This window comes from Orbicella faveolata, unplaced genomic scaffold (genome assembly GCF_042242905.1).
Source record: "Orbicella faveolata isolate gen_17 unplaced genomic scaffold, um_ofav_v1 contig_24, whole genome shotgun sequence".
NCBI classification, from domain to species: domain Eukaryota; kingdom Metazoa; phylum Cnidaria; class Anthozoa; order Scleractinia; family Merulinidae; genus Orbicella; species Orbicella faveolata.
Window position 1 is genome coordinate 34,815,802 of NW_028301552.1, and position 26,699 is coordinate 34,842,500.

Here is a 26,699-nt window from a genome sequence, read left to right on the forward strand (position 1 = left end):
AATAGCTAACCTCGAACTTTGTTTTTGTTCTACTTTAATTTCAAACTTGTCGAAACTGAAAGCCGATAGTACACTAGCTTGTCACTAAATTTATATCTCGAACCTTCACGTTTGATCAACAATACCTCTTTCCAAAAAATGCAGACTTTGCAGAATAATTCAGGTAAACATTTCACGGAAATTATTTCACTTCGTTAATTTGCTTGTGAAAACTTAAGACATAAAACTTTTCATCCGAAACTCCAGAAACAAAACAATAAAGAAAATTGCAAATATTGTCTTTTTCAGTGTAAGACACATGTAGGGCCAGCATTTGCATGACACGAAAAATCTAATCTGGAGAAAATGTGATGCAAGCGGAAACAAAAGGCAAAGCCGGGTAGTTTATGATGTCCTTTTTTTAGTCGGAAGTTTCAAGCATCAGCGCTGCATTATTGAAAGAAGCCGATAAGAGGAATTAATTATCGATGTCAAGTATTCTTCTAGAAAGTTCCGTTTCCGCCTTGTTGTAAGACAAAAGAATGTCGCATAAACCGATGCCAGAACGACAATGCGCTCGAGAATTAGAGGAAACAAGAACATATGTCTTTAAAATCCGAATACACAATAGTCACTTGGGCGGGGCCCTTACAAAGATAGTTGTTTGCAAGGACAGTTCTGTTGAAGTTTTTCATTTGAATATAATTTTTTGGCAGCTCTATTCATGGAGATTAAAAACGCCAGACATATATTTGTCTTTCGCAAATTTCGCTTGCCCTTATAGTTCCATGCCACCAGCTTTCCTGTTCCACATTGTAAGTGTCCCCTTGTACTGTCCACCTTTTTATCAACATAAAGTCCCTAAACCTTCCTTGAAAGTTCAAGGCCTTGTTTTTATTCGTTTAGCACCTAAAGTAAAGGTGCCAGACAGTGTTTTTTTTATTTAAGCCGCGAAAATGTTAGCGAGTTTTCTTTATCATGACTTTGAGTCGACTTTCCCCGCGGTGTTTTCATCTAGTTAACACGAATCGCAACTAATTAGTTTGATAAAAAGCGAATTAAACTGCTTAGCGAAAACACATTATGAATTCACGGTATCAGATAAATTATTTACATCCGTTGTTTTACTTCGCACATCTCAAAATATTTTCTTTGTTTTCGCTAGAAAATTGTCAATGACAGCGCGTTCATTTGCCAAAATGTCAAACTTGGGAAAATGGTAGTACGTTTTGACAGCTCACACACTTCCTACAAAGAGACCGTCAATTAACTTCACGCCAAATCGATTCGCTAGTTATTAAACTTACCTCTGTTTTGGCTGCATCCGATTTGTGGAAGAAACGCCAGTTATTTTGAGAGCTCGAAGTTATTTCAGTTTACACTACGACGACAGCAGCAACAACATCTATTCGCTGGCAGAGAAGGTCTGAGAATTTCCAAGAGCAGGAAAATTAAGAGAAAACGAACTGTCATTGATGACATAGATGGTAACGCGACGAAAAAAGAGAGAAAAATATGGATGTAAGTTAGTAGCATTTTATTGTAAATTGCACGCAAAGTCATTGTTAATAAGAAAACTGCAGCAAAGGTATACTAGTACAACAACATACAACAGCAAATTCTGTGAACAGTGCTTGAAAGCGACTGTGCTGAAAAAGTTTTCGATGAGAAAAGAGGTTCGCTTGCTCTCTCTCACTTCGGCCGTCATGTTATTTTCATTTTGTCGACGCTTAGATCGAAGGTCGAGAAAGTTGATTTTTAGCTTATTTTTCATTCTTTTTGAAATTATGAGTACGTTATCAGCAGAAACATTTTCCCCGTTTAGCACATGTCTGCTTATCGTTTTTCAGAAGATTTTGGTTCGATGTCGAGACGTCTTTCCTCGTGAAAATATATTCCTCAGTGGTATATTCGAATTCGTTATCAAACGGGAAGAAGAAGTAAAGAGAAGCAAGCCGATTAACGATAATACGAGATTAAAAGTTAATCAGGTTTTAATTTCTTTTGTACAGAATTATTCCTCATAATTTGCCAGCGCTTTGTCGAGTTTAACAGAAGTGATAGTCAAAAAATAAACGACAAATTGAAATGTAAATCGAGAATCTTCTCTGAAAAACTATAAACCAAAATTTAAATTCACAGTAATTCTGAGTTAGCTCATAATGGTGCTTTGAACTGAGCCAGCAGCTCTGACTGGTTAATCTGTAGATCAGTTGCCTGCCTTGTAATCTTTTTTGGACTGATCAAATGAATTCTGTTAAACAGTACCTTTATATGGTACTGTTATTGTGCTGTAGAAAGTTGTTATAAAGCCCCTTTTTTCACAAATGATATGTTGAGTTTCATGATTTCAAGGTTTTGTAATACATCTGGTTTGGGTAACAAGACATTTAGTAACAAACTGATCGAAAAGTTGGGCTATTTTATTGATGTTGCCGTCGCCGGTGTCACCAGGCAACTAAATCAATGTGTTCTGGCTACAGGCAGTTGTTATTAATCTCCGTCAGGATTAAGTCGGTACCCTTTACCAAAAGGACCAAACCCGTGGGTAGCTTTTGAAAATCAATTATTGAAAACTTATTGTTACAGGCGGTTTACCTTACATAAACGAATTTACCGGCTGTGGCTACTTTCATCTAAAGTAATCTCATGTTTTCGACCTGCAAAAGTCGATTAAAAGATTCTTTAATTGTTTTTTTTGTGATACATGGCTGCTCTCATTAGCAAAGTCTTAGGAAATGTTTTGACGTGTGTTAACTTCTTCATTGTGGTGAATTCCCGAGTGTATTGATGTTTAATCATATTTAAGCATTTTTAAGTCAATATTTTCATAAGTTTCAATGCGCTCTGTTCCACTGTGTTTCCTCCTTTAGGTGAAAACAAACACACCAAGGCAGAAACCCTGACGATGAACGAGTTAGACGACTTGTGATTGATGGCAGAATGAGCAACAATTCAACTTCAACGACCCGAATCCCCACATCCTTTCCCGCGCCACAAGTCCTTCCCACTTTGCCACATGGCGAGGTGGAAATAATATTTGCAACCATCGTGTACGTTCTACTGGCGTTGTTTGTAATTCTCGGAAACATCCTCGTCATCGCAGCTTTTAGGTTTAATTCACGGCTACGGACCATCAACAACACGTTCCTGGTAGGTTTGGCCGTATCGGACCTATTGGTAGGACTGATATCAATCCCTCTTTGGATATACTTTTCGTATTGTCAACAGTATTTGACATGCGTCGATAGTCAAGGATTACTGACGTTTTATTCAACCGTGGACATATTCACCGGCTGCGCCTCCGTTTTGCAGCTTACAGCCATCAGCATCGAGCGATATTTGGCGATAACGCGCCCGATAAACCATCGATCATATTCCATGTGGATTTACTACGCCATGATCGCTGTGGCGTGGTCTTTCGCTTTCATCATGGCGGGGCTCTTTCCCGTGCAGCAGCAGAAGTGGCAGAAACCTTACAGCGTTATTCTTTTCACCACGTGTTTTGCTCTCCCAGCGCTCGTCATACTGACTATTTATGCGATCATTTTCCAGACAGCAAAAGGTACCTCGCGAGCGAGGGTCCAACCTGCAGGAACATCAAAGAGCCCCATGCAAAAAGAGGCCAAGATCGCCGCCACCATTGCGGTTATCGCAGGCCTCTTTGTGATCGCGTGGCTTCCGTTTTTCGTCCTCAATATGATAGCAGAGTTTTGCTATCCTTGCCTACCACCTTACCCTGACATTTTGAGGCTGGTTCGCTTTGTAAAGTGGATGCATTATTCCAACAGCATGGTGAATCCGTTGGTGTATGCTTACCGCAATGCTGAGATGAGAAAGACTTTCAAGCGGCTACTGTTATCTTGCTTCTGTGGCCATCGGAACGGACATCGAAATTTTCCAGCATCGTCCAGGACTGCACATGCCAGGAGAAGAAGGAATATTGTCGAGGGGTCTTCAAGAAGCAACAGGGATCTTGGCAGCGACAGTACTACATCGAGGCCAGGGAGGGCACTCAAGAGCAAATCAAACGAAAGCCAAAGGGCTGGTGCAGGGTCTAGAGCCAAGACGATTCCTTGAGAGATGATACACAAAAAAGCTTACAGCGCCAAACATAATTTGCGACAGCAGTCTGTCTAAACGGACTGAGTAAATGACGTTATTGAGCTGAGAAAAAGAATACGTCTTGGACGATCAAATTAGTCATTAGTTTCTATAGAAACTGGCGGGCTGCGCCGGCATTGACTTTGTTATGTCAAAGCGTTAACACTCGAATCATCAGCTTCACAAACTCACAACGACGGTTAATTTACCTTGAAAAACATCAAATTGATGATATAAATGACAAAGCGTTATGGATGATTCGTGATTCATACTTCAAGTTCGTCAGGGTGTCACGTGCAATCGTCCTTCCATAAGTTTTCCGGCTGGCGATGACAACCCCGAAAGGGGGCGCAGAGGAACTTAATGTACCAAGTTATGTTTTTTTTCTATGTATGAAATTCTTTCAACTCAACGGAAAACTCTAATTCATGATTTTTATCAACGAAAAATAGTGACGTGCGCACTTGAGAACCACGTGAAGGCAGAGGAAGCTTTCACTAGACATCTTTTTACGACTTCACTTGCCTGTTGTCTATAATTAAAGCTCTGTGATCTTGGGTCACGGAGGTGCTGCTCATCAACTGTTTATTGCGGTACCAAAATGAAAAACAGTCTTGTAATGTAGAATTGTGAAACAATAAACATCTTAACTCCATTAAGTTCAATTGACAGAATTGACAAGTTATGAATTTAACGCAAATGCATCAAAATGCTTTTGTAGTGACGTGTTAAACTTTTCGCTTTCTTGAAGAAAATTGATTTAACGAACACATATTGGACGTTTATCGAACTCTGTGCTTTGAACTAGATTTTAGGTCTTATAGCAAAAGTTAGTTCGGGAGTTATGCCGATTTAGTGGTTGGTTGCGCTCAGAGAGATAAAAACAAAAATATAAAATAAAACTGCTTTATTGTGAGGGAGAAACTCTTTCTTAGTAATTAAATAAACCTTCTCGTTTTTGGCACTCTACACCAGCTGGCTAAGTGGACGATGCTGACAGAGAACGTTCTGTAAAACAGAATCAGATGCGTTTGACGTTAAATTTAGTTGCCATGGAGATGGCAAGTGGCCATCGAATGTTCTGAAGAGTTCAGAACCACCTTATTATTTATAAATTTATGGGTGGCGCTGAGCCTTTCCCAATTAAATGTCTAAGCTGCTAATTTGACAACAACATGCGAAGGAGTTTTGTGAAGAGAAATTTGTTGCTGATCACTCACATTCCAGGCTCAAAGTATTAATTTCTCCCCAACGATCTACTTACATTTCTTTGAATGCTAGCCAACGAAACTTTGTAGGTTATCAAGACGTTATAACTGTAGACAGAGATTTTCACCTTCACATATCACTCTTACCTCGTAACCTTCAGCATTTCTTTCGCCAATATCCATTTATGCACTTAGTCTTGGGCAACAAACGGTAGAGAAGTAAGGCATTTAAGAGATAGATGGGACCTAGAACCATTGACGCCTTACAGTTCAGTCGCAATGGCTACAACACAAACAAAGGCAAACTACGGTAAAACTGGTCAACTACTGTTTCACTTTGTCTCTTGTTAAGGGGTATCAAAACTCTCCTTCTCAAGGACAACAACTAAACCTTCAACTCAATGAGTGATTTTTCCTTTTAAATTTACAACGTTGTGAGAAACTTTTTCTGGAAGCAAAACTTCCGTGGGTTTGTTCTTCCCGCTGCGGAAAGATTTCGCTCGTAAGCCTTCCGTAACTCGGGTTCCCTATTAGGCAAAATGTTCCCAGCTCTGTCACGGCTTATTGCCTGAGAAAAAAAAATACTAGCTTAAATTTGGCAAAGAAACGATTGCGTAGTTCAAAAATAAACTGACTGATAAAATTTAATCAACATTTAGATACTACGACAAAGAATATGAGATAACTGATTTGCATCTTGAAAAGGATAATTCGAGGTTAAGAGTTTCAGCCTTTGTAATTAAAACTGGTAAGGCCCGCGAAGTCAAGAAAATTGATAATTTTGAAGATCTATAGGAAGTGGTACTTTGCCGAGAAAGTAATCTTCCAAAAATAGATCAAGAGGCTTCATGGCTAGGTACTTGAAATGTACCGTGTCATGTTCCTTGTAATGCGCAACGTCGGGTCCCCCGGTACCTCCTGGATAGGACCTAGTAAATGGGTAAACATCAAGGACCTCCAAGCCAGCCCCGCACATAAGGGACGTGGCCAAGGCATTGTAGAGTCCCACTCGCTGAAAAGAAAGGAGTATATATGCGTGAAGATATGAATGATTCAGAGAAGTCCATCGCAGGCCCGGGATCGGAGGAGCCAGAAGGCTTGCGCCGTGCCTTCGTGTAGGAAGCGCTTCCGTAGCATACAGCGTCTAGGAGCATCGCTCCCCCACCCCCAATGGAAGCTAGTTCATCCCAGACTACCCCAGCTACTTCGTTACAGCTTTTCACAACAATATGAAGGTTACTTATGAGTGGAAACGTACGAGAAAACTGTTGAGTAAGAATATTTACAAAGACCTTACGCATGAAGAACTAGGTTGGGCTGGGGGGAGGGGACCGTGTAAGACCGATACCTTACTGGAAAAACTTGTTTAGTTTGGGAGGTCTTTCGCATACGGAGAGCTGGGTAAGGGATAATTGTACAAAGGAACTATATCTGAACCTGTGCGTATTCATTTACATCATCAGTACAATGCAAAAATAGCAAATCATCATAAAATGCGCTAGTTTACTTTACCTTAAAAGAGCCTGATAAAGGCCAGAGGTCATTTCTTTCTTAAACACCCAGAGAATTACAATGTCTTAGCTTTTGAGGTAGACTATTCCACGGTAAAATAACCACGGTGGAAGGAACTTTATTTTCAGGTTCCCGTTATAGGCTTTAAAAATTAATTTTCATAGGAATTACAGGAATTTTTTGTACCCTCAATTTTGCGAACCTCCTAGTTATTCGAGGCAAGTTTTTTCTGTCTTGACAATAATTAGGAGAAATGTACCCACGATCTTTCGAACCATCATCCATTCCTCTAGGTGGTTTGGAATATCAGCATTTCACCATGTTATAGGAATTTCGTATTTCAAGGGGTAGATATATTTTGTGCCTCAAATGTCGAGAGGACATTAGTTTTTACATGTTGTCCTACCCGATTGCATCTGATATTAACTCGGAGGTCCTAAGCATGAAGGGTAAAGCAAGGTCGACTATGTAGAACGAGAGAAGGTTGGGGAGAGACTTTTACAGTACAGAGCCGTCTTACCGGTAAGTTTAGGAATCGTTGCCAGTCGCTCTTTAACCGGCTTCCTGTGTCTTTTTCCTTGTTCATAGATGTTGTAGTTTTCCAAATAATACGTGCCTTATGCTTCGAATCACCAGTTTCTGCGTTCCTTTCATTTGAAAGATCTATAACTCCATTCAACAGTTGGCGATAATTTGCGAGACTTGTGCTTTCAATGTAGTGTAGGCCCAGATTTAAAACCATTGCGCTGTTTTCATTCATCTCCGGTTTTTCCAGAACTCTTCGAACAAGATCTACAACTTGCTGGGGATTAAAGTCCTTGTCGTCCCAGGCTACTGGTGTTACACTCGGCCAAGCGTACGTCCACATTTTAGTGAGATTACAAGTTTTAAAGATCTCTTTACACAGCGTTCCATTCTTTATTGATAGATACAATCGTTCAGCTTGTGAGTCACCGAAAACCCACAATGTTTGAAGTTTGGGACCTGGAGAAGATAAGGTTTTGAGCTGGGGATCATTTGAAATCCCTGGAAATAAATAAAGAAGTTAGACCATAAGACTATTGCTAGTATTACTCATTGCAGTTGAATTCCTGTAAAAAAGGTTAAGTTGTTTGTATTTTGTTGATACTCTATATCTGTCTATATCCACGCCAATATGCATATTGAGGTAACTTAAAGTAAACTGTAGATTTCGAGTCTTAACAAAATAACGTTCAAACATAAAACAACTTACCTATTATATCTATTTACTATAATTTCCATTTTTCGAGAAAATATGCATTCCTTGTCGAACGGTTTCCACAGACTGAATAAAGCTCAATCTTAAAGCAAAGGAGGCTATATAATCCATCAAATGTTTTCGCTCGCGCGCGATTAGTCTAAACACGTCACGTGACTGAAAACTGGGAATATCCGAGGGATATTCCCCAATTTCAAAACTGCGCTTGTTGCGAAAAATACTTGAAGGATAATAAACACAATAGCCTCGTTAATAAATGTTATCCTTCACGTATTTACACTCTGTTTATTAAGTTGCCTGTCCAACGTCGAAATGATTTTAACTTACTGTTGTTTAAAGTTTCGCAGTTTTCAGTCGGATCTAAACTATATTCCCAAATATCAGAGCCTCTTTTCACTTCAAATTCCATTTCAGTGGCTACACTTACCTCTAAGATATGGCTTCCAATTTCTTCCCAGCCAACGGCCTAAGCCATCCCACATAAAATTGCATTTCATACCACACGACAGGTCAAGGCCAAAGGAAACATTTGTACTGTCAGAACGCCTTGATAGCCTGTTTATTAAATGGGTTCCTATAAAGATATTTAAAAACATGGAAATGTTTGTAATGAGGGTGGTTTAGCAGTAACAAACTCCGAAAATTAATAGGTACACAAATTAATAGATCCTTCTACTGCTGTTGTTTTTCACTAGTCTCACTGCACAATTAATTAGCCCATTTCAAAAGATGCTGTTACTCTTTCAAATTCCCCCGTTATCGCCCGTGCTGGTAGCGTCGGTAATGCTGTACGCCATCTGGAGTTTAAATTTGGTCGTTCCGCTTGAAGCGTGGTCTTTTCGTCCTGTACTCCACAAAGACAGTCATCTTTTGCGACCCACCAACCTCCCTTGGTCGCTGTTGACCAAGTTCCTATCTGGTCATATCCTCGCTGCATGCCTATTGCCTCATCAGTCGCGGACTCTTCCCATAACAATCTTATGGGATGAGGTAATGAATATGCAGTGAGGATTTGGTACCAAGCCCTTTGAAGAAATCTGTCACGTGACCTTGTCTATCACAAAAAAACAAGCTGCGGAACGAAACTGATGCTAGAAATAAAGGATAACCACTTGAGACCATTGCCTGTGTAATTGTAAATGTTTATGGCGGTTTGTCGGCTGTAAACGGCTTTTTCATGCAAACAGATGAATGTGTCACTCAAGTGGAACCACTAAAAAAAAATTGTCATTGGTAAGAATTTCTTTATCTAATAAAAAAATGTACTTGGTATTCAATTGCATTTTCTTGAACTCATGTTCAACCAGAGCAGGCAGGTTGAAAAGCAGAGGGGGAGAGAGAGGGAAGGAAGATGACGGGGATGGGATGGGGGGTGGAGGGAAGTTGAGATAATCACGTGGTACACTCACCACCATCACTAGGCAACGGTACACTGATCATGAGGAGTTTTCCATTCTGGAACGGTTGAAGAAGGTAATCTTCCTTTGCACGGTTTACACCAAGCGTACCATCTTTCTGCACTTTACCGTGAGAATTCCCTGAAGAAAAACGTCATTTAGCAACTGGAGTTCTCCCTAAGTCACTACACTTGAACAGATTCCAGATTAAAGGAGAAAACTGTATATAAAAAAGTTTAATTTGACTCCATTTCCCTTATGTAAATGTTTACACACTTTTTTGGGTGGTTGTTTACAGGTCGTCCATTTTCCCAAATTTATAAGTTGCATACGAAATTTTAACTTAGTCCGTCTAATAAATCAGAGATAACAAAAGCTATTTTTCTGAAATAAGTACAATCGCGAACGCTTGTGCTAATTTGCGCTACAGTGCAAATGAAAAATTAACGATAAATTTGCCTGCTCTTGGCCAATCGCAATGAACTAAACTTTCTCACTTATATGATACATACTTACCAACTATAAACCAGTTTTTCGGCGGATCGCGGTATCCATCACATAAACTATAGTCCAAAGTGATATCCAACTTATATACTCCCGGGTCCATAACTAGAAACAGAAATTCGTATGTACCATTTCCGTGATCAAAAGCAGTGGGTGACACCGTGGCCGGACCGCGAAGCAAAACACGCCACGAGTCGCCACCAATAAGCTTCAGTTTTCCATCGCGAGTCTTGGTTTGAATGCTAAAGCGGCTGAACTGACCCGCTGGTCTAATGTCAAAGAACGAAATCAAACTTTTAGCGGCATCCGTTTGTAGCTGGCGGTTCGGTGACTCTCCATTCCACGAGATGTTGTAGAAACAAGGTCTCAACAGCGAGTCCAAGTCGACTCGAGCTCTACGAACACGACACCAGTTAACTTGGAAGTGGTCGATATGACGCGAGATTCTCATCGAGTTCTCGAGATGCTGTGATCTGTCTTCGTTGCTGAAATATTGGTAGAAGAGAATTTGAACCGCCACCGCTGAAAACCATAATTTGAGAAATGTTTTCCACTCCTGGACAACGATTTGAATCATTTGGAACATTTATCTCCTGTCAACTACATTACAAGGCAGTCCTTTTTTTGCAAATTTCGCAAAACGCTGTTCCATTCGCCACTGGAAATTTCCAAGTTTTTCAATTAATGGAAAGCGCCAGTATATCAATAGAAGCTAGTGGTGTCATAAACAACATGAAAATGAATGAGGAGACAAAGCAAACAGTGAAAAGCATAAAGAACAGCACAACACATGCGTGCCTGGCAAATTGGTTGAATTGCTATGGCAATGGTCTCTGTTGTTTCAATTTAATTCAATGTGATTTCAATGCAATTCTCGCAACGAGCGAAATTTATTTTTTATAATGTACATGTAGTTGACAGGAGATAAATGTTCCAAATGATTCAAATCCTTGTCCAGAAGTGGAAAACATTTCTCAAATTATGGTTTTCAGCGGTGGCAGTTCAAATTCTCTTCTATCAATATTTCAGCAACGAAGACAGATCACGTTACGAGAATTGCATTGAAATCACATTGAATTAAATTGAAACAACAGAGACCATTGCCATAGCAATTCAACCAATTTGCCAGGCACGCATGTGTTGTGCTGTTCTTTATGCTCTTCATTGTTTGCTTTTTCTCCTCATTCAGTTTCATGTTGTTTATGACACCACTAGCTTCTATTGATATACTGGGCGCTTTCCATTCATTGAAAAACTTGGAAATTTCCAGTGGCGAATGGAACAGCGTTTTGCGAAATTTGCAAAAAAAGGACTGCCTTGTAATGTAGTTGACAGGAGATAAATGTTCCAAATGATTCAAATCCTCGTCCAGAAGTGGAAAACATTTCTCAAATTATGGTTTTCAACGGTGGCGGTTCAAATTCTCTTCTACCAATATTTCAGCAACGAAGACAAATCACAGCATCTCGAGAACTCGATGAGAATCTCGCGTCATATCGACCACTTCCAAGTTAACTGGTGTCGTGTTCGTAGAGCTCGAGTCGACTTGGACTCGCTGTTGAGACCTTGTTTCTACAACATCTCGTGGAATGGAGAGTCACCGAACCGCCAGCTACAAACGGATGCCGCTAAAAGTTTGATTTCGTTCTTTGACATTAGACCAGCGGGTCAGTTCAGCCGCTTTAGCATTCAAACCAAGACTCGCGATGGAAAACTGAAGCTTATTGGTGGCGACTCGTGGCGTGTTTTGCTTCGCGGTCCGGCCACGGTGTCACCCACTGCTTTTGATCACGGAAATGGTACATACGAATTTCTGTTTCTAGTTATGGACTCAGGAGTATATAAGTTAGATATCACTTTGGACTATAGCTTATGTGATGGATACCGCGATCCGCCGAAAAACTGGTTTATTGTAGGTAAGTAAAAAATGTTGTGTAGATTTAGCCAAGCGCTAGCCTAAAATCGGAGTTCCAATAAAATACTAATTATATATTCACTTAAAACGATAACCATTAAAGAGAAATTCACCAATAAGCATGCAAATGACCTCGTAAATGCTTTAAAAGCCTAAAATTCTCAAAAAAAACGTTGCCGAATGAAAGAAATGTTAAAGACACTTCGTTTAAAATTAATTATCATTCAAGATTAAGCCAAGAAAGAAATTTAACAGCAGAAAAACGTCCAAAATTTCAAAGAAGTGTGGTTTCGCATTTAGCCTGTACTATTAATTATTCACGCTAAAGCGAACTTTGAAAATAATATTTGCGGACGGATTTGCAGGTTTTGCGGTCAATTAATCGGCTGTAACTTTATTATCAGTTTTTAAACTGAAAGGTCGAATCCAATATCATATCGGACAATGCTGTATGTTCTTATTTTGTTTTCTGATGTCCTGAGAGCTTCTTTAAATCAGGGATCTGTATTCAAAATACAGTTGAAAGCGCATTGATAGTCATGCCCACGGTCATTGAAGGAAAGAAAAAATTATTCAGGTATTTTTCATCAGCAAGGTTTTTGTAATTCTCTACCCCATGATATTCCTCTTCGGTGCCTCCTAAACATGGTTTGGTGTTACTTTTAGGGCCAATATTAGTTTATTGTCTGTGTGATGAATGAAAGCAAAAACTTGGAAACTTGTAAATTTGATTTTCCTAAACGTTCTCTGTTATTTTCCGTGAAGCGTGAAATGCCAATGTTGTATTTTTCGTGAATTGTGAACGGGCTGCTTTATTTTCCGTGAAACGTGATCTATACCCCCCCTTTACTGCCCTCATGGTTTACTCACAGTTTACTCACAGTTTACTCACGGTTTCCTCACGGTTTCCTCACGGTTTCCTCACGGTTTCCTCAAAGTTTACTCATGGTTTACTCACAGTTTACTCACAGTCTCCTCCCGGTTTTCTCACAGTTTATGCACAGTCTACTCACAGGTTACGCACGGTTTACTTACGATTTACTCAGGGGGTTTACTCACATTTTACACATGGTTTACTCACGGTTTACTCATGCTTTACTCATGGTTTACTCATGGTTTACTCACAGTATACTCATGGTTTACTCACAATTTACTCAAGGTTTACTCACAATTTACGTATAGTTTACTCACGGTTTACTCATGGTGTACTCACGGTTTACTCACAGTTTACTCACGGTTTACTTATGGTTTACTCACGGTTTACTCACAGTTTACTCATGGTTTACTCGCAGTTGACTCATAGTTTACTCACAGTTTACCTATTGTTTACTCACGCTTTACTCACGTTTTACTCACAGTTTACTCACAGTTTACTCACGGTTTTCTCTCGGTTTACTCACAGTTTACTCACGGTTTACTCACAGTTTACTTACGGTTTACTCACGTTTTACTCACAGTTTACTTACGGTTTACTCACGGTTTACTTATGGTTTGCTCACGGTTTACTCACGGTTTACTTATGGTTTACTCACGGTTTACTCATAGTTTACTCACAGTTTACTCATGGCTTACTCACGGTTTACTCGGCACGGTTTACTCATCAGTCCGGAATATTCCGATAAATTAGGACATCTGTGATGTCACGAAACTCACGTTTCAACCAATGAGAATGCGTGTTTTGATTGGAGTGTTGTGTTTCACAACAAACCAAGAGATTCAAGATGGCGGACAAAGAGAGTCGCGAATACTTTCCAATGCCATAAATGCGAGCCTCCAGGAGGAATATGTTTATCTCGAATTGAGTTAAATACTGTCGAAATTATAAAATAAAAGGAAAGTTTGTGTTCGCGTTCCATGTCCCAGACAATTCTGCCCAGATAACGATTATCCTCGGACCGAAGGAAGCACCACAGAACGCAATGCGGGCCACGTTTGACGAGCTGTTATCATTCTTTGGAAAGAGACCGTACAATCGGTAAGCATCTGTACTCTGCATTTCTCTAAGCACAGAAATGATCGATATGAGAATTGAGGCTTTCCTCTTATCTAGGGATTATCGGGCCGAAATCGACAGCACGCGCGTGTTCTTATATGCCAGCAAAGATAAATTGTAGATGTCCAAAATGTTATACGTTTTGGCTAAATCGAGGAAATGAAATCATCATTAAAACAGAATTTTCAATAACGCATACGAGTGAAATTCGTGTTCTTTTATACAAAATAAACTAAGCTAGACAAAATGTATCCAAAATTTTAGTGTTGTCAGATGCAGGGATAGTCAAAAATTCTGTTAATATATTCTTTGTAAATCTGAAATTTCTCCATTTTGGTATTTATTTCAAATATTTCCCGTATCTATTCGTTACTGTGCTAAAAGATATCATGTCTGATTTCCACATTTAAATTATGAAAACTTACATATAATTGCTGACTTTCACAAGTTATTTACCCAAAAATATCAAAATATAATTCCTGGACAGGTTGACAAGGGAGCATTCACAATCCATTCACGTGTCCCAAGGTTTTATTATATATTTATTTCAAGTATACAAAACAAATTCAGTCTTGAAAGTGAAATCCATTTTATTTCATTCACTCTTTAGGTACTCTCGACCCTGAATTTCCCTCTTAGCAGAATGCAGGACCTGAAACAAATCACAAGCGCTTAGAGGATTATTACATTGCTTACAGATGCCAATATTATTACAAATGTATTTTTCGTTTTAACATATGAATTTATTTTGAATGTAGTTACAACATTAGTCTCACTAAATAAGAGATTGCCCTCAAGTCGTCTGATAACTCTTATGTTTTCTATTTTTTTGTTACATATTCTTAACCAAACTGATATGTTTCCTGTTCACAACCAATTAATGTATTGCATTAGTTTCACAATTAGTAATGTTCAACACTCGACACTACATTATAAACTCTCGTACCTTTTCAGTCTTTGCGCTCATGAAAATTATTTTGCAAAAACATTACTTTCTGGTACATTCAAGCTTCATGGGGAGGTGAAAAGAATCATCATCTACTAAGAACGGCTGCAGTGTGTATAGTTTTCAAAAAATGCCAAAACAAAAGGAGTGCAATGTCCCCTACAAACCTTAACTTACATGTTTGCATGGCCTTCAACGTCTGGTAAATGAGCACAAACAATCTCTCTACCCTTTGTGCCATTCCTTGGGATACTGATAGCATCCATTTACAGGGAATCACTGCACAACCCCTGGCCTGTCTGTTTCGCTGCCACTTCTGTGCTCTAGGTGGTTTTCAACAGGCTACTGGCTCTCCAGTGATGAAACTGGGGTGCACATTCGGTGAATCCACCAAAACAGAGACCTCCCAAATTTGTTTAATTTCGTCCGCGTACTTAGCGACGTCTTATTTCCTCTCTTCTGCCTTTTTTTTTCCCCAAAAATTCGGCAAAGTGCCTCGAACAGTCGAGTATGCTCTTCCATGTACTTAAGAGAGAGAAATTGAAAACAACTGTCATAAAAATGAAGGAACGATGCATTACTCAAGCGGTTCAGGTACACTTGTAACGCCTCGAATTGAAAGAGGGTTTACAAAATATCGACGTTGTTTACAACCGTGTAATTTGGCATGATGAAACTTTAACAACACTAGAACCAGTAGAAAATATACACAGCTCAATGAAAAATACGTGAATACTAGAAAATAACGCGTACACTTAACTAACCTTAATATTTGGCCACAAAATCGCGTCTACATCGTCGCTTGACACCAAAAAAACTCAATGATTAGAAGACAGTCAACGTTCTCCCACTGCCAAAATGGCCGCTTATTCTCCTTCTCAACGTTTGGTCGCAAAAAGTCCTGGATAATGCCGGCCAGACTCTATGCGAGACTGGAAACAACATATTGTCTTGGTCCGCAGAAAAGGTCCGCCATTTTCCCTGCTAACAATAGCTTCATGACGTCATGACTCTCCTAATTTATCGGGATATTCCGAACTGCTCATGGTTTACTCGCGGTTTACTCATGGTTTACCCATGGAGGTCTGCGGGCAGGGATATCCGCTATTAAGACTCAGCCGAATTTGTCCTTTTACAACCAAAGAAACGTTGGACGGCTGAACTAGCCGAGGGCGGCCTAGGAGGAAGAAATGGACCACTTCCACGATGGCACGCTTTTCTGATTTTTTCGTTGAAACAAAAGAAACGCTTCAGCGCTCGATTTTTCCTGTCAACTTTAATGTTTAGTAAATATGGAAATTAAGGTTCATTAGAATCTGTTGCAAACTCATGAAAACATGGGACCCCGAGCTTGCCAGTTTTTACAAAGGAATATTGTACCTATAAATTTTCTAAAAATCTCAGATTTAAGCTCTTTTTAATTGTCAAGGTTTACATTTCCCTCTCGATCGGTGTGCAGTAATACAGCTTCTTCATGATGTTATTGTTTTGAAAAGGAAACTCTCAAGGTAAAATGCAAAAAGCTGGCACGCTCGGCCTAAACCGTTCAAAGGAAGATTACCTTCTTCAACCGTTCCAGAATGGAAAACTCCACATGATCAACATACCGTTGCCTAGAGATGGAGGTAAGGGACCTTTTCAGAATAAAACAAAACGGAACTTTCTTTTAGATATGCTTATCGCTTTAGAAGTTGAATTATTTTTCTGCCTTAAAATCTGGGGAAGTGTTCTAAATGGCAAAGACGTGGATGGTTATTGCAGCTTAGTTAGGGGTAAGGTAATGGGGAAGGAAAAGTTAAATATGTATGGGTTATGGACCAAGTGTGAGGTCAAGATGGCTGGATATTGGCCAAGTTCTTTTTTGGCGTGTTTATGGACCGAGACGGAGTCGAGGTCCATAAACTCGCAAAAAAAAGAACGAGGCCAATATCCAGCCATCTTGACCGAACAGGCTTGGTCAATAAAGGATTTATTATATGGCTTTCGGGGAAATTTTTCTCGCGGGACACGGCGGGTAGACCCGAGCGGGTAAGATAGCTCCATCTTGCCCGCTCGGGTAGCCAATCACAGCGCAGGATTTGATTCATCTTGCCCGCTCACGGAGCTAGCCATATAATAAGATACTATATCTTTGTCGGATTACTACCAACTTGGTTTAGCTCGCAGGGTTTGAAAAACTGAAGTTTGATCCAGGGCCTAAACAGGGCGTACAATCGTTACCTTGTACCCTTATGTAGTAAGAACTTTTTATGTGACAATATATATAACGCGATAAGGTCCAAAATGTTCAGAACAAACATGCGGAAAACATACCTAGCGGGCTAACATTTGAGTACGAAGTTAAAAATTTTTTTTCATTTATTGACGCGAAACTGACAAACACATTTGCAGAATGAATCAAGTTTCATTCAAACATAACCAGGAATCAACATTGCCGTAAACTGACTCTAAAAGTATCATGTATATGTACTGTGATTTTCTAAGTGATTTACAAATTGAAACGTGAAGCCATATCAACAAAAAGAGCGAGAATTCCACCTTTGTGAAAAATGAAATATCAGCCGGTCCACTGTAAGCGTATTTACTACCACGTCATACTCGTAAAATACTGATTCTCGCAAACTACTGATTCTCGTGTGTTTTTGATGTTCTCTTGTGCTCTAAGGTGCATTTTTATTAAACCGATTGCCAGACCGTTCTTGTCTCTCCTCCAAGTTTGACTTAACGTGTGGCATTAAATGCAAATACATGTGGGATGGATTTGGCCGATGGCTTGGCAAGAATTGGAAGCCGTATCTTAGAGGTGAGTAACTTAAATTAAATTCCCTGTTGCACCTTTCCGCGCATTTGTGGTGATCTCATTTTTTCAAGGTTGGCTTCTATGAGGAAAATCCTTTTCGGCCTCAATCTTGTGGGTACTGTGAAAGTTCTAGTGACAGTATTCAAGAAATTGTTTGCGATTTGCGACGGGATTCCACAACATATTCTGTATTCCTATGGATACAGAAAAATAGAGAAATTCCATGTCCTCTAGAGAAAAGTATGGTATAGCATGCGAAGCTTCTCGTTCTCAAAGAGCTCAGGGGGACGTTGAGATGACTGAACATAAAAGATTATTATAAAGTTGCACGAAAAATCGAGAATTTTCTCTACACTTTCTCACGTGAGCCTATCGTGACGCGAGAGAAGTCTTGACTATATGTGAAAGGCGGGAAAGGAATTAACTTCACTGAAACTAGAGTAAGAGCCCATTAACAACAACCACCACCAACTGAAAGCTGAAACCAACGGACAAACGTAAATTTAAAACCAATAACGTTATCAAACAAACGAGCAAACAAGCAACAAAAAAAGAAACACAAAGAAAAAAAAACCCTAACAAACGGACTTGAAAATGCAAAAGTATTTTTTAGCTCCTTCGCTCAATGAAATTTTGACTTAGTGTCAAAAAGGTTAAATATTTTTACGCTTATCTATTACAGTCTTATTGAATGATTTCTCTACAGATACTCCAAGCCATAATCAACCCAAGAAAGCAGAGATCGACACCTCTAGGCTAGAAACTCTCTGGATATACGGAGACTCGCAAGCTGAAAGATTTTATTGGTCGATAAAGGATGGACCTCTCTGCACAGAGATCTTTAAATCTTGTAACCTGAGTAAGATGTGGGTGTATCCATACCGTGAACAGTTTCCCCCCTGGGATGATAAAGACTACGATGACGCGGTAATCCTTGATAGCCTCCGAGCTGTCCTGGAGAGACCCGAGATAAACAAAAACAGCGTGATGATTATGAATCTTGGACTTCATTACATGGAGAGTACGACCCTGCAAGATTATCAACTACTAATTAAGAAAGTTATTAATATTTTAAAAGAAAGGAACAAAGAAACTGGCGAGTTAAAGTACAAGACACGAGTTATTTGGAAAACCTCAACTTCGATTAGCAAAGAAAAAGACACGGCAGGCCAGTTAAAAAGTGATCGGCGACGATTTCTGGCTTTACCGGTCAGTATATAATAAGCATATATTCTTTAACGGAGCTGATGGTCACAATGGCAGTAACCCGGTTAAGTGTTTTTAAGCCACCAAGGCACGCCACAAAGGCTAAGCCATATCTTTTAACCGGAGCACATTAAGTACACGTCCGCTCGTTGTTTCCCGCTCACACACACTCACTCACTGAATTCCCGGATGCACATGTACATCACCTGGTATGGTGCTTTCTCATGGGAAAGTGACAGCTCGTTCTCTTTCTTCTATTCAAGCAGCAAGGTCTTTCCTTCTCGTGCATCTAGGTCTGTGGCATGAAACCTCTTATCGACATAGTTCTTGTCCATAAAACGGGCCAAAAAGTTAATTAGCCTTTAGGTGTAAAATTATCCAAATTTGATTTGGTTCGTTTTCGTTCTTTTTCAGCGTGTAAAACTTTACAATTCCTTGGCCACGTCCCTTATGTGCCAGGCTGGCTTAGAGGTCCTTGATGTTTACCCATTTACCAGGTCATATCCAGGAGGTACCGGCGGTCCCGAGGTTGCATGGTACAAGGAGCATGACATTGTGCATTTCAAGTTTCACGTAATGAAGACTCTCGATATGTTTTTGGAAGATTACCTTCGTGGCAAAATAACATTTCCTATCGATTTTAAGAATTATATGTTTTCTTGAACACTTCTGTTCATTGGTCTTTCGACTGCTTTATAATTTATAAGACATATGTTTCCGTGCTCAACTCCCAGGGGAGGGGGGGGGGGCGTGCTCCCATATGAAAAGGACGGGATGCTCGTCGGACATTTTGAAAAGAACCCCCAAGTGGTATCAGGATCCTGTTTTGTGGGCGTGGCTTGAAATGTTCTTCACTCCTAAGGCCCGTTCCAAACGCCGCTCCATTCATGCGCCGAACCTAACTGATGAGTTAAGTACGGCAGAAGAGCGGCGTTTGAATCAGTTTGGTTCGGCAGGTTAGGTTTGGTGCGGCAAACAACATTAAATTCGGCAGGGTCTGACGCACTATGCGACGTTGGAGCGGCAGCTGATTCATACGGCGTTCTCCTCATGTGTCGAACCTAATGCATAAATTACTGTAATTTATTTTTCATATAACGGGACTCGTAATTGGCTCAAAATTGAGTGGCGTGACCAGTCATGCATGAAGCTCAAAGTCGTCGCTAAAAATAAAAACAACAAAATACCAGTGAGTCTATCTTTTTGTCGAGGGTCGAAGGTCGAGGGTCCTATGTCGAGGGTCGAGGGTCGAGGGTCGAGGATAATTTTTTTTTCTGGGTTTGTTTCTCTACTCTTTGCTGTAGGCTCGATTTCCGCCGCTCAATCGAGTCCGATCTACATGTTCCTCCCCGATTTGGTTAAACGTCCGCTAACATGATTGCACTTCATATCGCAAGCGTCTTTGCTACGGCGAGAAAGATAATTTATGTAGTCTTCTCGATTCAGATATATTTTGGGTCTCATGTCGAGGGTTTATCCAATAACCCTCTATAACATTCAAAATCCGGTTTTCATGTGACTTCATCACGCTGGATGCTTTGGCCGATCTACTAATGCCATCAACTTTTGATTGGCTGTCCGCGTAGAAACAAATCCAAACTTTCAGTTTTGCAGTTGTAATTTCTTCAACAAAAAGATAACACACAGGGATAACAGAATGTGGTTCGCGTTAATTTTTGTATTGATAGTGACAATGTTGTGTCAAAGCGCTTCACTCGCTTCGAATTTCACGTTTCTAGCTTCAAATTTTTCACTGTGGAAAACAAATAAAACGCCTTCCCTGGCTTCGTTTGTGTACCTTCTTCTCTATGTCGCTGTTGTGGTTTAGGTCGTGTTACTACCAATGCGATTTCGTGGAGTGTTGGCTGCATTGTTTTCCAGTGTTATTGACGGGCCGCAATGAGAAATATTCGTTTGCCATCTATCAAACAGGAACTGTAGGTGAAATCTGGAGCTGTGGAAGCAAATTTACGACCATTTTCCTCCTTCGGTAAATTCGCTGTCAAAAAAATATCTGTGAGATTTGCGATCTAAATTACCACTCTCCTTCGGTAAACTCGCAGGGCTTTGCGATCGGTCGCGATGAAGAATACCAGTGAGATTTCCGATCTAAATGACCACTCTCCTTCCAGTCCTTCGGTAAACTTGCAGGGCTTTGCGATGGGTCGCGATGAAACTATGACCATTGTTAAATTTTATTTTAATAGACCTTATCACGGTTTTCGACGCCATCTTGATGGGTAGGCAAAGCGGTCAGAAATCGACAGTGTTTGTATAAGAATCCGATGGCAAACAACTTTTTCCAAAATTGAACTTTACACAATTTGTGAATCGTAACGTTAAAATACCAGGTAGAGGATTGTATTCACCATGTTTAAGGGATGTAGCTTGGCTAGAAGACGCTCAGTTTATTTTTCTAATTTTCCATATATTTGTCTGTAAATTTGGCTGGGTGGACGCGGTTCGCGGGAAAAAAAAAACGTACAGACAAATGAGGGTCCCCTATACTTTTTTCGTGGCGCGTGAATGGGCGTTTTTTCTTTGCGTGAAGCGTGAATGAGGATTTTTTTTCCGTGATTCTTGAATCTATATTTTTCCGTCCTCGGGAAACTGGTTTCCGATTTTTTCGTGATCCGTGAAAAATGCATTTACTTTCGCGTGATTTGCATGTGAACCATCGACTTTTGTGGGAATAATTTTTCTCATTTTTGGAGATTTTAGCATCATAAAAGCTCGTAAACTACACCAAAGTGGATGTAAAAAGCGTGACGGCCTGCCTTTCTCGACATCTCTCGACGCGCGTGAGGATGGAGGACTGAGAACTAACCACAGCAGCAGTGAACCAGGAGGGCCTAGAATCTAGTCTGTCACACTATGTCACACACGCGGGGTATCACGCCATTTCGATCAAGAAAAGGCAGAAAATGGAGGGTTCTGCGGAAAAGGCGAGTTAATCTGTCAGTATCCACACTCTATCCAGCCTTAACTGATGTCTGCTCAACCATCGCTTCGATGTCATAACCGAAATATGTCAACAAAGTGTTAATATGTCTTTTGGATTCTTTCTTTTGTCTTCACGAAGGTAGCATTTGCATATTTTATTCATATTGTCATCTTTATTGCTTGGTGACCTCGTGCATGACCTCGCTGCAGTCTGCATTGTCAACCTTCATAGTTAAATGACCATAAGGTTTCCATAGTTTAATTTTACAGTTACATTACAATCAAAACAACGTTTTGTTGCCGTAAAAACTGTCTGCCTTAGTCTTGGTATCGATAAAACATGTGTCCGTGACTTTTTATCTGAGAGCCCGCTAAATACGGCTCAATACGGACACCCCGATAATACGGACACTTTGGCATGTCCCCTTGGTTTCCGTATTAACGGGGTTCCACTGTACATGCATAATACCCAATCCACAAAAGATCTAGACATGCTGACGACGAGAGAGTCTGAAATTATCAAAATATGGCCATGTGCAGCTATATCTACTATGGTACATTTCAGTATTGCCAGATACATTTTTGTAATGATTGCATTTGTATGTTTTGCGAAACGTGAATAGAATTTGCATTTTTACGTGAAACATGATTTAGCCTTTGCATTTTCGCGTGAAACGTGATTGCTTACTTTTTTCTGTGAACGTGAAGCTGTTTTTCGAATTTTTCGTGATGCGTGAAAAGGCCAATTACTTTTGCGTGAAACTGTTTTCAGAAGAGGTATAGGGGACCCTCACAAATGTATGGAAAATTAGAAAAATTAACAGAGCTTCTTCTAAGTAAGCTACATGCATCCTTCAAACTTGGTGAATACAATCCTCCACCTAGTATTTTATACCTAGTCAGAAAGAATGACAGGAAATCAGTAGAGGAATTTAAAACATATTGAACGTATTCATGACGAAACTTTTCAAGCCGAAAATTTCCCTTTCCTTCTCCCTCACTCCGTTCGTATGAAGGAAAATCATTTTCCTTCTCCAGAACGCTGAAGCATAACACAAATACACAAGACTGTAAGGCAGGCAGAGTGAGAGCACCTGCCTGCCACGTTGAAAAAACAAAGAAAGGGCAAGGAGCATACCTCGAAAAAGAGACCGGTCGTCAGCAGCGCGAGAAGTATGAGCGCTGAGGGGAGTCTTATTCTTCTCGGATTTCTTAAAAGCATTTTGCTTCTTCTTCTTCAAAGCCCTCTCCTGCGCCTTCCTGATCCTCTTCTCGTCGTCCGAATCACTAGCTAACTCCTCCGCCTCGTATTCCTTCACCGCAAGCCAACCTGCCTCGCTCTTGTCTGCCAGTTTTATGATCTTCTGACGATGTCGCAAACTTTTTCTTAAGTCCTCAACCTTTTCAGCAGCTTTGTCGACGTCGCGCAAGCCAAGAAAATTAGCGGCTTCGTCTACCGTCGCCTGAAGTTCGGAGTTAAACAGGAACTGGTCTTTGTTGCCTTGGAACTTAAGCTTGCCGGCCTCAGACGCTCTTTGCAATTTTCCAGTTTCACTTGACGATTGCGAGCTAAATCCCGACGAGAGATTTTCAATCTTGTGGTCAAGGTACGTTTTAAAACGTTCGAAAACGTCCTCCGTAGCAGACTCTTTAGGGTTCTTCGAAGTTTCGGGACTCGAGGGCATCTCAAACACGATGAAACAAACAAGAAAACTACAAGCACCGTCGAGTAGTGTCGCACTTGATGAATATATCAACCTATTCACTCCTTATATATATTCCAACTGGAGTCTCGAGAGACTCCACGTGCTAACACAAGATGTGTTAGCATAAATCACATGCGTGCTCACGCTGAACTTCCGAAGGAAAATACATCACGTGTTTATTCAAAGAACTATTTAACTCGGGAGAAAGCCAGTTCAAATCCAGTTCTATTTTTGCGGCGGCCGTTTCTAATGCTGCTTTTTCCCCTTCCCCCCCTGAAACTCCTGTTTTTCATCTGGACACCTACTCAACTCTCCACAGAAAAACACTGACTCGCATTTTGCCATTCGGCACTTGCGAACGGTGTGATTTCTTACATGACAATTACATAGCGTTGACCGGTATTTCCAAGCACGGAAGCTTGCCTCTCTCATCTTGGAAGAAGTTTCTTCAAGTTCTTATCTTTTAGCGCTCGCTTCCTCAAGTTTAAACTTTAATTCTTGCCTCTTTTCCTCGATGAACCTTTCACATGGGCTAAGTAATTGACGCCTGCTTGTTGGAAGAGAAACGTCGCTCGTTTTCGGTACTCGATACTCGTCCCCGGCCGCATCATCGTTTCAGCCCGACGGGGAGACCTTCTTTCGTGCTGGAGATTTTAAATTTGATTCAGAGCTTTGTAACTGCTGCGTTGACGTTGTTTGACGCTTCAAGCTGCTTTTTACTCTCCTAGGCGTTGTTAGCCGAGCAATCGTGTTGAAGACTAGTCTTTTGTGGCCTTCAGGGAGAAAATGAAGATCTTCTTCTGCTAGATACCGTGCAGACAAATTAATGTTGAGGTGAACCCTTTCTTCCTTAATTCCCCTGGATATTGTAAAAGATTACAGTCGATATCCGACAGAAATTCCTCTGTTGATTTCCTATCAGCCATTCTGATTTTCAAAACTGCAAAAGACAAAATCCTCGTACGCATTGCTGACTTTGCTTCTCTTTAACGCCAAAGCGTTCCCAAATGGGTGGGTAAACTTTGAAGTTTGATTGTCAAAACTTTGAATTTTGACTGACCGGCAGTTGGAAGCGACGGTAAGACTCTTTTTAAACGTTTCCTCCACCGGGCTCTTCGTTTGTAATAGCTAGTAGTTATGGTATGTATTTCAGAAAATGTATTTAAAAGTTCGACTGATCGTGTGACAGGAAGTCACGCAAACATTTTACCAAATTAGGTTTGGTGTTATGACAAAGCAAATACACGTCAATGCACTGAATGGTCATGTAAAATGGGGTTGACAAGCCTTCGATTCACGACTTCTACGATTTGTGACATTTGAAAAAAAAAAAACACTCAGAAAAAAAATTCCCGTCGACCCTCGACCCTCGACCCTCGACCCTCGACCCTCGACCCTCGACCCTCGACCCTAGCCTCGACAAAAAGATAGACTCGCTTTGATGTTGTTCGCACTAAGGTGTTTTGGAGTCTATCTTTTTGTCGAGGGTCGAGGGTCGAGGGTCGAGGGTAATATTTTTTTCTGGGTTTGTTGTTTGACTCCTTGCTGTAGGCTCGATTTCCGCCGCTCAGTCGAGTCCGGTCTACATGTTCTTCCCCGATTTAGTTAAAATTTAATGTAAGTATATCACAGACCTGATTATTTATCTATAACCTTTATAACATTCAAAGTCCGGTTTTTCATGTGACTTCATCACGCTGGATGCTTTGGCCGATGTACTGATGCCATCAACCTTAGAATGGCTATCCGCGTGGAAATAAAGCTAAACATTAAGTTTTGCAGTTGTAATTTCTTGAACAAAAAATTAACAAATAGGGATAACAGAATGTGATTCGCGTTAATATGTGTATTGACAGTGACAATGTTGTGTCGAAGTGCCTCACTCGCTTCGAATTTCACATTTTTAGCTTCAAATTTTTCACTGTGGAAAACAAATGACAACGCCTTTCCTGGCTTCGTTTGTGTACCTTTTTTTCTATGTCGCTGTAGTCGTTTAGGTCGTGTCACTACCGATGCGATTTCGTGGAGTGTTAGCTTCATTGTTTTCCAGTGTTATTGACGGGCCGCGATGAGAAATATTCCTTTGCAATTTATCAAACAGGAACTGTAGGTGAAATCTGGAGGCGATGGAAGCTTTGGAAGCAAACTTACGGCTATTTTTTTCCCTTCGGTAAATTCGCTGTTCAAAAAAAATATCTGTCAGATTTGCGATCTAAATTACCACTCTTCTTCGGTAAACTTGCAGGGCTTTGCGATTGGTCGGGATAAAAAAATATCTGTGAGGTTTGCGAGCTTTTTCACCACGTGTAAAGGATGTAGCTTGGCTAGAAGACGCTCACTTTATTTTACTAATTTTCCATACATTTGTCTGTAAATTTGGCCGGGTGGACGCGGCTCGCGGGAAAAAAAATACAGACAAATGCATGTATGGAAAATTAGAAAAATTAACTGAGCGTCTTCTAGCTAAGCTACATCCTTCAGACTTGGTGAATACAATCTTCCACTTAGTATTTTATACCTAGTCAGAATGAATGATGGGAAATAAATAGAGGAATTTAAAACATACTAAACGTATTAATGGAGACACTTTTTAATTTCCTCTACCTGTTTATTCAAAGAACTATTTTTACTCGGAAGAAAGCCAGTTCAAATCCAGTTCTATTTTCCCGGCGGCCGTTTCTAATGCTGCTATTTCCCTTTTATTCTCCTGAAAATCCTGTTTTTCATCTGGATGCCAACTCAACTATCCACAGAAAAACACTGACTCACATTTTGCCATTCGGCAGGTGCGAACTGTGTGATTTCTTTCATGACAATTAAGCTTACATAGCGTTGACCGGTATTTCCAAGCGCGGAAGCTGCGTCTCTTATCTTGGCAGAGGTTTCTTCAAGTTCGTATCTTTTAGCGCTTGCTTCCTTTAATTTAAACTTTAATTCTTGCCTCTTTTCAGGGGCACCCAACCACCGTTTTCTCCCAAATGCTTTTAAACGCTGTTTTAGTCTATCTGGAGTACTTTTAAAGCTCTGTAGGTTAACTTTAGGTTGCACTAAGAAAAATCTATCTGTTCGGTTATTCTAGTGGGACTTGAGTATTCTCGAATTTATTAGGGCTTTTTTGTCCATTCCCTGAAAACCTTAGGTCTTATCGCCTTTCCGAAAATGATAGCTGACTTTTTTTCGGTACCTCAAACGACATTTGTTTAAATTCGAGAAAAACAGACATTAAATTTCTCATATCACGAAAGT

General features: G+C 40.3%; 3 protein-coding genes and 1 pseudogene across 7 annotated transcripts in view; 2 read left to right on the forward strand and 2 right to left on the reverse strand.

Annotated features, from left to right (window-relative positions):
* The window catches only part of LOC110056716 (adenosine receptor A2b-like), a 31,956-nt gene extending 27,199 nt beyond the window's left edge, over nt 1–4,757 (forward strand). For all 4 annotated transcript variants that reach the window (XM_089291414.1, XM_020763229.2, XM_089291415.1 and 1 more), the window contains exon 2: nt 2,853–4,757. In XM_089291414.1, the coding sequence (XP_089147540.1) occupies nt 2,923–4,059 (1,137 nt within the window). In that variant the 5' untranslated portion in view covers nt 2,853–2,922 and the 3' untranslated portion in view covers nt 4,060–4,757. The remainder of the gene's footprint in view (nt 1–2,852) is intronic.
* A 1,160-nt stretch (nt 4,758–5,917) lies between these two features.
* On the reverse strand, nt 5,918–10,641 carry LOC110056713 (uncharacterized). 2 transcript variants are annotated; one of them, XM_089291412.1, is made up of 5 exons: nt 9,957–10,641; nt 9,453–9,581; nt 8,471–8,617; nt 7,324–7,787; nt 5,918–6,303 (listed from the first exon to the last, which is right to left on the reverse strand). In XM_089291412.1, exons 1-5 carry the CDS (start codon nt 10,528–10,530, stop codon nt 6,055–6,057), a joined length of 1,563 nt encoding a protein of 520 aa, XP_089147538.1. In that variant the 5' UTR covers nt 10,531–10,641; the 3' UTR covers nt 5,918–6,054. The 2 variants fall into 2 exon arrangements, with proteins under 2 accessions (XP_089147538.1, XP_020618883.2); XM_020763224.2 differs by having other exon boundaries at nt 7,324–7,829.
* Nucleotides 10,642–11,116: 475 nt separating this feature from the next.
* On the forward strand, nt 11,117–19,470 carry LOC110056717 (uncharacterized). Its single transcript, XM_089292134.1, has 5 exons — nt 11,117–11,860; nt 16,295–16,423; nt 17,464–17,601; nt 18,305–18,807; nt 19,219–19,470. Exons 1-5 carry the CDS (start codon nt 11,287–11,289, stop codon nt 19,465–19,467), a joined length of 1,593 nt encoding a protein of 530 aa, XP_089148260.1. The 5' UTR covers nt 11,117–11,286; the 3' UTR covers nt 19,468–19,470.
* A 3,209-nt stretch (nt 19,471–22,679) lies between these two features.
* On the reverse strand, nt 22,680–23,585 carry LOC149111397 (uncharacterized; annotated as a pseudogene).
* Between the last annotated feature and the right edge of the window lie 3,114 nt (nt 23,586–26,699).